Raw genomic sequence first — 10183 nt, forward strand, 5'->3', positions numbered from 1 at the left:
AGAGGTTGTTGTGTTTAATATTCATGAGTATATTGGTCATTGTTCAAATGATAATAAACATTTGCATAAAGCATACTTGTCCACTCATATGTTGATAAGAGTATTACAAACTTGAAAAATATTCCTCTGGTATGTGCGATTAATTTGCAATTAATCGCGATTAACTGTGGACAATCATGCGATTAATCGACTGACAGCCCTAATAATATTATTAAGGCATAAGTAGCTTTCAAAAACGCTAAAAATATATGTTAATTGTTCATATTACTGTTCAAGATTATAAAGACAGAAATCACTTTAAAAATGCTTTAAAAATATGTTTACTGTTGATATTACTGTTTAATATTGTGTTAAGAATGTTTATAACAGAAGACACAATGAATGTAATGAATGACAAACAAAAGATGAATACAAAAAATGTTTAGAACAATAACTGATTATTAATTATTAATACAAATATATATTAAGAAAATGTATTAAGCTGTATGATTAATTTGTCATATTCGCACATCGCCTCTTATCACACATTTAAGCTCAAACGTATACATCTCTTATATAATGATACCCTATACAGTTGTTAGAGGATGGAAACATCTATCAATCAATCCAAGCAAACCTGATATGAAGTTGTTCCTCCTTTGCATTCGGTCAGTTTTGATCATGGGGAAATCACGGTGGACTGAATGGTGGTGTCTTCCTACTGGCTAAACTTTTATTGTACGTTTTCGGGAGTAAAGGAACTGTTCCTCCTGGGTTTGTATAGACTGAGAAAAAAGTTGAAAGGATCAAGGCGGTATGACGCATGAGGAGCCTAACCTATATTTCCCACAGCGAGATGAAGACATCGCCTCCGGGGTTAATAAACTCTTGGATTTAGTGAAGCAGAAGAGAGTTAAAGGGGATAAAGGGGAATTTGACTCATACCTCATTCACACCACCGACGCAACTCCGGTTCAATCTCCGTGCTAAAGCTTTTCAGGTTCAGAACCAGTTCTTCGGTTTAGCTCTGGCTCTTTCACACCGCCCAGAGTCCGACTGGTAATGCGTCGTTGCGTCATTGTTTGCGTCATGACGTAGGCTAACCGTTTGCGTGCCTGCTTCATGAAGCCAAACCGCGCGGATGAAATCAGTTGCATTAATTTCTTATGGCTCTATCGGCAGCTTGGTGGTGGCGAAGTCGATAGGGACTTGGCTTGGGAACTGGAAGGTCACCAGTTCAAGTCCCCGAAAGACCAAGTGCTACCGAGGTGTCCCTGAGCAAGGCACCGTTCCCCACATTGCTCCCCGGGCGCCGTTCAAAATGGCAGCACACTGCTCCTAACACTAGGATGGGTCAAATGCAGAGAAATAATTTCCCCATGAGGGATTAATAAAAGTTCATCTTAATCGTGATTTATTAACTTGTTAATTCTAATTTTGCCGACATGGGACTTTATACTAAACTGGACTGAATTAAAAATGTACCCTCTAATGTTTTGATCCATCACTTTTCAAATGGAGACCGCAGAATAAAGAAAGCTTTTAATATTTCGGACTAAAAGCAAATTAACTGACAAACTTAAACGGGAAGAAAGGTGTGTTGTTCTCACCCACCTAGGAAGCTTCTGAAACTCAACAGCTTAAAGCAGATGCGTGTTACAATCTGTGTGTGTGCGAGTGTGTGAGATGCTCAGCCATGAATGCCTGTGCATACTAATAGCTTTTTGTTTGCAGCACGATGACACCTCTGAGGCAGAGAGAATAGTCGGGGGATAAAAACAAACACATGAGGTGCTAATGAAAGAAAGGAGAGGTGAAGAGAGGAGGTGTAAATGTAACTTGTCTTCTCTTACGCATCTTCACTCAAGGTGCAACTGTTAAGGCCTAAAAGTAGTCTCTGAACAACGGAAGATGACACGCCAAAAGCCAAGTTGAGTGTGATTTTTAACAGCACTTTTGCACGTGGGGTGAAAAGCAAGATGTCATTAAAAATAATGATTGAAACTAGCAACTTCGTACAAGAAATTAACAAAAAGGTACAGAAAATGAAATGTTTAGAAATACAAAGATTGCACCACATCCTGGTGTGTGTTTGAAATCAGCTGTGTACACTTTTGGAGTGAAGGTGAAGGGATTTCCAGCAATACTAGCAATAGTGTCATCGTTCAGAACCTGATCCTGATTTAAGTGGCACTACTTCATCTCTGATAGCAAACCATGTATCCATCCATTTCAAAGCAGAGTCCACATTGGTGGGGGTTAGTAACAAACACAGACAATGCAGCAGGTAAGAAGGAGTTTCGCAGGACAATGAAAATAGCTGTCCTCATTGTCCCATCACTGTGGAACATCAAAAAGTAGCATTTCAGACATGAGAGCAACAGTTCATATTGGCCTTAAGTATAAGACTTCAACTTATAATAATAATACATGTTATTTATATAGCGTTTTTCCTGGTGCTCAAAGCGCTTAACTAGCTACAGGTCTGTTTTCATACTGCACAGGAAAAACTGCCATGTAATGCCATGGAAGGAATTATTATCATTATCAGATGCTACACAAGGAAACTTAATTTAGTCCCCAACAATATCGTAAACACCACAGTACAAAAGAAGATTAAAAATACAATATGCTGGAGGCTCACAGAGTATAGAGTGAACTGAAGGTGAACCTTGCAGGCGGATATAACACACATTCCTCTGATGCAACCCGACGCAGAGCCTGTGTTTAATGCACAGGTACACACACACACACACACACACACACACACACACACACACACACACACACACACACACACACCCACACACACACACACACACACACACACACACACACACACACACACACACACACACACACACACACACACACACACACACACACACACACACACACACACACACACACACACACACACACACACACAATATCCCCAGTGGTGGCACAGGGTGCTGAGACAGGAGTCTGGCTAATGTGAGTGTTTGTGACAGTCAGCCTGAGGCAGTGTGTGGGGGGGGCGTAGCGCTCTGACTTTCACACCTTCCTCTCCCCCACCCCCCCTCTTCAACCCAACAGTAACACACAGCCTGCCTGCTGGGGGGCAAGGAGTGCACGAGGGGAAATAGACTCGGGGGGTGCTCGCTGTACATGTGATTTTGCGTTGTGATAGCGTCACAGCTGTGTGTGTGAGAGAAGGCATGTCTCTGGGAATATGTGTGTGTGTCTTCTCTGGGAAGCAAGACCCCAAACTACTCAAAAGGAAGTGTTTTCAAGTGGAATGGGGAAAGGGAGGGGGGTCGGAGAGACTTTTTCTTAAAGGTATCCAGCTGTGTTGTTGCTAGTGGATGCAAGGTCGATGGGAAATGCAAAGAAGAGAGGGAAGCCCACCTGCTGAGCCCAGAGAGTTTGATGGTGGCTGATCTCAATCAGATTCACAGGTACTTTACATCTACGCAAAATAAATGCAACAAAAATACAGTCACTTTTTGGAACTGAATTATGCGGTTTCGGGTCTCTTTTGTCCCGTGGTATTTTCCCTTTGCAGACATGGGAGAAATGGAGTTGGGAACAATGAATGATTTAGACAGTTGAGCAGAAACGGTGAGTGTCAGAGGTGAGAATGAGGAAAAGGTGGGAAAGGAGAGGCATTTGCCTTAGGGGGAGGATAACACTCAGTTATTTACTCTCTATGTTTTTCACATACTGTGCAACTCTTTCAACACCTGGAAGCTGCAAAAACCTCCCCCTTCTACAGATAACATTATGCTTTACACCTGTTCACAGCGAAACTCCAAGCTGTCTTTAAAAAAAAATAAAAAAGCCTTTGAGGTGTTAAACCACTTTTGCACACACACACTGACAGGCGGTATTGAATTGTCAGGAAAAAACTAGAAAACAGGTCTTTGTGTTACGAGTGTTGAGTTTCACATTGCGATGCAACATCATTAAATGTTTGGAGCCCATATCAGTGTAAGCTCCGCCAGAGGCTTCATTCACTATTCATTACAGCTGGCTGGCTCGCCAAGAACACACGGGCAGGGCAAATCAATGAGAGAGAGCGAGAGAGCGAGAGAGAGAGAGAGAATCCACCATGTTTAATAATATCAGAGCAAAGCAGGGGGAAAACACCAGGGAGGGAATTACAGATCGCCAATACATCACTGCTCATCGATATACATCAAAAACCAGATTCTGACAAACACTCGCACTCAATCACCTGTCACACACACAGCACTATTGGTTGACTTGTTATCAATTTGAATTTGACAAGAGTATGTGTCAACAACCACATATTAAACATTACAATTCCAAAGCAAATCTATCACAGAAATCTTGTGCACACAACAATCAATACACGTGCTTTATCTAAATGAATACACCACAAACGCCCTTATAGCTTCAGGTTTACATAGCGTTTTAGGAAGCAGGCTACTTATGGAGTTAACCAGATTTAATAAATGCATGTCAACTCTGTGATTGTGATAGGTGTTTATTCATCTACAGAGGAAGAAAGCAGTGGTTGTATATGTTTCTCCTTCTTTGGATATTGTTATTATTAATATAGCCTGTTTACATAGAGGATTATACTTGTACCTAACAGGACCATCAGGGATTTGTTCTGCTGTGATAAAGAAAGGATGTTGTACATTGATGTCATCACAGTTCTGTTGGTTATGTCATCAAAGGTTGCGGTAAATAAAGGTCCTGCAACAGCTGTGATCTTAATAAAGTGAATATGAGTGGTGTCATTCTTCCTATTTCTCTTGGACAATTTCAAATAAATACATGATGTCACGGGGGAAGTGAAAACCGACTGAGGAAACACTATGCTACGGAGGTGATGGAAAATATGGAAATGTGCAACAATGTTACACCGAACATCTCAACAGTGTTACTAACAGTAGAACAGCGAGAAGAGAATCCTATTTAGAGAACCCGAATCAGCTAACTTTCTCTAAAACAAAACGTAGAATATTTCCAAACATGAGCGTGTCAGGTGCAAAGATCCCCTTTTCTGGTCAACACTTATGACTAATAATGTCAAGCTCTCTTCTTTAAATCATTTTCTGGTATAACGTAATTTCAGGATAACTCCATCTCCCTGCACATTTACAGTATGTCATTATGTTTTCATCAGCTAGACGCACAATTATATGAAAAGACGCAACAACTCCATCTCACAATCAATGGATTAAAATGTGATGCAGAATATAAAGTTGAAAAAATGCGATGCACCGTAAATGAATGTTTGGATATTTTACAAAACCTGGAACGGATTAATATACCGTGTGAAAAGTCTAACCGGCGAGGAACTATCAACATGTGCAATCTAATAATTCAACGAGTCACGAGTGCCTCAGTCAAAGGGTGCTATTCAAAGACTGAACAGTAGAGGGTGCTGCTGACCTATATAAGAAATACATTGTAAATCAGTTATTTAAGTTATTTTAAAATGTAAGTAGTAACATGTTTCTTCAGTTTCTAAATTGTGCATTATAACACAAATGTTTAATGTCCAAACAAATGCACCAGGGTTTCCCAACCAGAAAGGTTTTTTAAATATGTATTGCTGGCAGTTTTTAAGCTAAAAGTGTATTGGCTATGTGTGCAATTCTTTGTTAAAAATAGTCAAATATGCAGTTTGCGGTTGCCTTTGTCTTCTTCAGCTTAAGATCGGACACTTATACAATGACAAAGATTATGAAAGTCAATGAAATAGTTGTCTCGATTCATTTGATTGAATACATGTGTAAGGAACGTTTGTTTGAAGTACATAGTTACACGGTCACAGGTACTGTATCGAAGATGATCTGATGTTTGGTGAAGTGTAAACTAATTATTAGTTATTGATCAGAGTAAACATGTCAGGTCCACTAAATTAAAGCACAACTAAGAAACCTGGCATAGACCCAGAAAGCCTCACTCACCAGTGTCTTGGCCTTTCCTTGCTCTTCATGGGTCTTTCCTTTCTCAATGAGGAGGGCGGGGGTCAGGTGGTCCAGCTCTGTGGGGGCTGCTGCTTCTCTCTCTCTCTCCCTCTGGGCGAGGGAGGCCAGCTGCTCCTGCACCTGGGCCTGCTGCCGCTCAAAGCTGATGTAGGGGAAGATAAGAGCTGTTTTAAGCCTTAACCTTTATCTATCCAGTAAAAGTCTGCTAAACATTTAAGTTATTGTTCACGCACCAGCTACCCAGCAAGGTCAGATATTGTTTTTGTTTGTTTATAAAACAATACTAAAACTGAGAAACAAAAACCTCTTGACTGACTATGCATAGTAAAAAGCAGTTGTTCGGTGAGTTTATATACATATCATTTAGGTAATCGTGAAAAGAAAATACAAATTCATGAGGAGAACAAGCTTTAGATTTCATTCCAAACTTCCATATATTGCAATCCAATCCAGTAACATCATGACATAACCAAAGTTTACTGTGGTATTTTGTTCAAAAGACGATTTCTGTAACTTTCTAATGTTCTGTTGACTACATGAACCTACATCAATAGGATGATTACATTACAGAGGCACACAAATATGGAAAAAGGTTTAATAATATAATGTATATTAATATTCGTCCAACAATTTTTACAGTGAGTGGGTGAGAATTGTTGGGCTTGATAACATGTAAATCTATAGAGACTCAAGATAGTGTACAAGCATTTCAGCACCATAGCACCACGCATGCCACACACACACACACACACACACACACACACACACACACACACACACACACACACACACACACACACACACACACACACACACACACACACACACACACACACACACACACACACACACACACACACACACACACACACACACACACACACACACACACACATACACACACACACACAGTAAGTCAGCACGAGCAGTGTTGACAGGTCACTCGTGGTGTGTATGTCTTCCATAAGCATCGCTCATTAGCATCAAGTGTCAGTTATTTTATAAATCTGTCACCTCCACTGGCTATGTGTAGCATGTGCCAACACAGAGGGCCTGACATCAATAAATGATAAGATCTGATATGCTGCACAGGTTTCAATACTTCAGGAGGCGTCAAATTCCTAGTAAGACACAACTAATGTACTACCATAATAAGGGACATCCAGAGTTAGAGGAGGTCGTTCAACAAATATGGCTGGATAAAATCAAAAACAAACAGTGATCTTGACATTATGAGCACCTACTTTTTGCGTATTTCTTCATGTATTTCGGTATGGGAGGGTCCTGTTGGTTTTGGACCTGAAAATCAAATGGGATGAATATCAATACAAAGGGTTAAGGTCTAATGCTTTTCTCACCATGCACTGCATGAGAACATGTCGACACAGTGGGCCTCCCAATGGGAGCTCTGTGAAAGAAAGCCAAGGTCTTTGACCCGGACTCACTTGGTGGTTGTTTCTGACCGGGTTCTGGTGGAGAGGGGGGTGGCTTGGTGCTTTCAGACCCCTCAGCGTCCCTCATCCGCTGGAGCACATCGTCTGAAAGCTGGATAGGAATGTAAGAATTAGGAAATCTGAACATAAAAAACCATTAACCAGCCCCTTGGTGTTCATACAGGACAGTTGTTTATCTTGAAAGCAGCAGATTAAAGTCTTGAAGGTTAAAAAGTCCATCATTAACTTTAAAAAATGTAGGTACTTGTTCTGGACTTAAATATTTCCTCATTATCCTACTTTCACTTTACTTCATAATTTCCCAAACATAATTCTTACTGCATTTATACAGCAGTAATCACCGGCACTCAAGGCAAATGAAATACACAAATGATTTACTGTGTTGTTGCATTAAAATGATGACAAAAATCTATTCATATGTTCTGCATACAGTTAACCACCATATGAATACTGCTATCTTAAACAGGAATCAATTTATATCAAACACATAGCATACAGATTTGAAATCAACTAATACATCACTATGTATTATTATAGGTTAAGCTACCCAGGAGTATAGCAAGTAGTCATTTACATATTCCCGACCTATGCAAGTAAACATTGACAGTAATGCATTTATAATACAAAAAAGGTATATTCTTAAATCAGATATGAGCCATACTAGAACATTTGTACTTAAAGTATATTTTGATGCCAATGCTATTGTACTTTTACTTGAGGACAACTTTGAATGCAGGAGTTTTACTTGTAATAGAGTATGTTTTTACAATGTAGTATTGCTACTTTTTACTAAGTAAAATATCTGGGTACTTCTTAGAGCTACACTGAACAAAAATATAAATGCAACACTTTTGTTTTTGCTCCCATTTTTCATGAGATGAACTCTAAGATCTAAAACATTTTCTATATATACACAACATAACCATTTCTCTCAAATATTGTTCACAAATCTGAACAAATCTGTGACAGTGAGCACTTCTCCTTTGCCGAGATAATCCATCCCACCTCACAGGTGTGGCATATCAAGATGCTGATTAGACAGCATGATTATTGCACAGGTGTGCCTTAGGCTGGCCACAATAAAAGGCCACTCTGAAACGTGCAGTTTTGCTTTATTGGGGGGGTCTGAAAACCAGTCAGTATTTGGTGTGACCACCATTTGCCTCACGCAGTGCAACACATCTCCTTCGCATAGAGTTGATCAGGTTGTTGATTGTGGCCTGTGTTGCCACAACCTGTTGTTGGTCCACTCCTCTTCAATGGCTGTGCGAAGTTGCTGGATATTGGCAGGAACTGGAACACGCTGTCGTATACGTCGATCCAGAGCATCCCAAACATGCTCAATGGGTGACATGCTGGATGTGGAGGTCCTGGGCTGGTGTGGTTACACGTGGTCTACAGTTGTGAGGCCGGTTGGATGTACTGCCAAATTCTCTGAAACGCCTTTGGAGACGGCTTATGGTAGAGAAATGAACATTCAATTCATGGGCAACAACTCTGGTGGACATTCCTGCTGTCAGCATGCCAATTGCAAGCTCCCTCAAAACTTGCGACATCTGTGGCATTGTGCTGTGTGATAAAACTGAACATTTCAGAGTGGCCTTTTATTGTGGCCAGCCTAAGGCACACCTGTGCAATAATCATGCTGTCTAATCAGCATCTTGATATGGCACACCTGTGAGGTGGGATGGATTATCTCGGCAAAGGAGAAGTGCTCACTATCTCAGATTTTTTCAGATTTGTGAACAATATTTGAGATAAATGGTTATTTTGTGTATATAGAAAATGTTTTAGATCTTTGAGTTCATCTCATGAAAAATGGGAGCAAAAACAAAAGTGTTGCATTTATATTTTTGTTCAGTGTATGATGTCCCTCCTGAATAGTAAGAGAATGAGAAGCTATCTGCCTACATGGATCCAGACAATAGTAATGTATTCTCTTTCTGAATCATTTAACAGTTCACATGTGGAGCTCAGTTACAGACTATGTCTTTATGAAACTGAAACTGTCCATGTTTTGAAACGTTTACTAAAGGTTACTGCTGATGTCGTTACAGTAATGTAGTAGAGGTACTTGAGTTGGTGCCCTTAGCTTACCCTTCTGAGTGGTGTTGACATAGCAAAGATAGCTTTAGCCCAAATTAAGGTAGCGTTGCGTTTTGGACATTTAGCCAGAATGGTAAAATTGAACTGCGTTCGTTGCGTCTACTTCAATGGTATTATAGGATATACGTCGTAATTCCTCAAACTGTTGCAAGGATAATATTAAGCGTAATAACTTTTAGACAGCGAGAAACAGCTACTGGACATAACGTAGAATGACCCAGTTCATTTAAGGACATGGGAGCTGTCAGCCTTTCAGTGCACCTTGGACGAACACTGTCACTAGCTAACCGTATTAGCTGCAGTCGTCATGCCTCATAGAATAACTTAGACTTTGTCTCTGAATTGCAAACAAATTAGTTGAAGTTATATCTACCTTCACTCCTTCAATAACTATGACCTTCTCGTTTTCGTCCAGCCCGAATGACACTTTCTTTGACGTGCTACCTCCCATTTCCACCAGCTGTCTGTTCCCACTTGAATATACAAAATAAATAAAAACCTTAACTGTAGTTAGGACAGATAGACATAAAGGAGAGGAATCGCCACCACAGCGAGCAATGGTTTAAAAACTCCAATAAAGGTCAATCTGGCACTACAGTATCCTCTCAGCTCATTGGTTGGATAAAATAATTCAGACTCCTTGTGGTTGCGTATCTGGAGTAAAGGATAGATGGGAAATGTAGTTTAATTGTA

At 40.2% G+C, this 10183-nt stretch overlaps 1 protein-coding gene across 2 annotated transcripts in view; it reads right to left on the reverse strand.

The window, feature by feature from the left end:
- chchd6b (coiled-coil-helix-coiled-coil-helix domain containing 6b) overlaps positions 1-10098 on the reverse strand; it is a 71561-nt gene extending 61463 nt beyond the window's left edge. Inside the window, exons 1-4 of one of the 2 annotated variants that reach the window (XM_034083354.2) lie at positions 9864-10098; positions 7376-7475; positions 7175-7229; positions 5910-6072 (exon numbers count right to left, since the gene is read on the reverse strand). In XM_034083354.2, coding sequence (XP_033939245.1) covers positions 5910-6072; positions 7175-7229; positions 7376-7475; positions 9864-9941 — 396 coding nt within the window. In that variant the 5' untranslated portion in view covers positions 9942-10098. The remainder of the gene's footprint in view (positions 1-5909; positions 6073-7174; positions 7230-7375; positions 7476-9863) is intronic. The other variant, XM_034083355.2, reaches the window with a different exon arrangement.
- Between the last annotated feature and the right edge of the window lie 85 nt (positions 10099-10183).

This window comes from Pseudochaenichthys georgianus, chromosome 5, assembly GCF_902827115.2.
Source record: "Pseudochaenichthys georgianus chromosome 5, fPseGeo1.2, whole genome shotgun sequence".
NCBI classification, from domain to species: Eukaryota; Metazoa; Chordata; class Actinopteri; order Perciformes; family Channichthyidae; genus Pseudochaenichthys; species Pseudochaenichthys georgianus.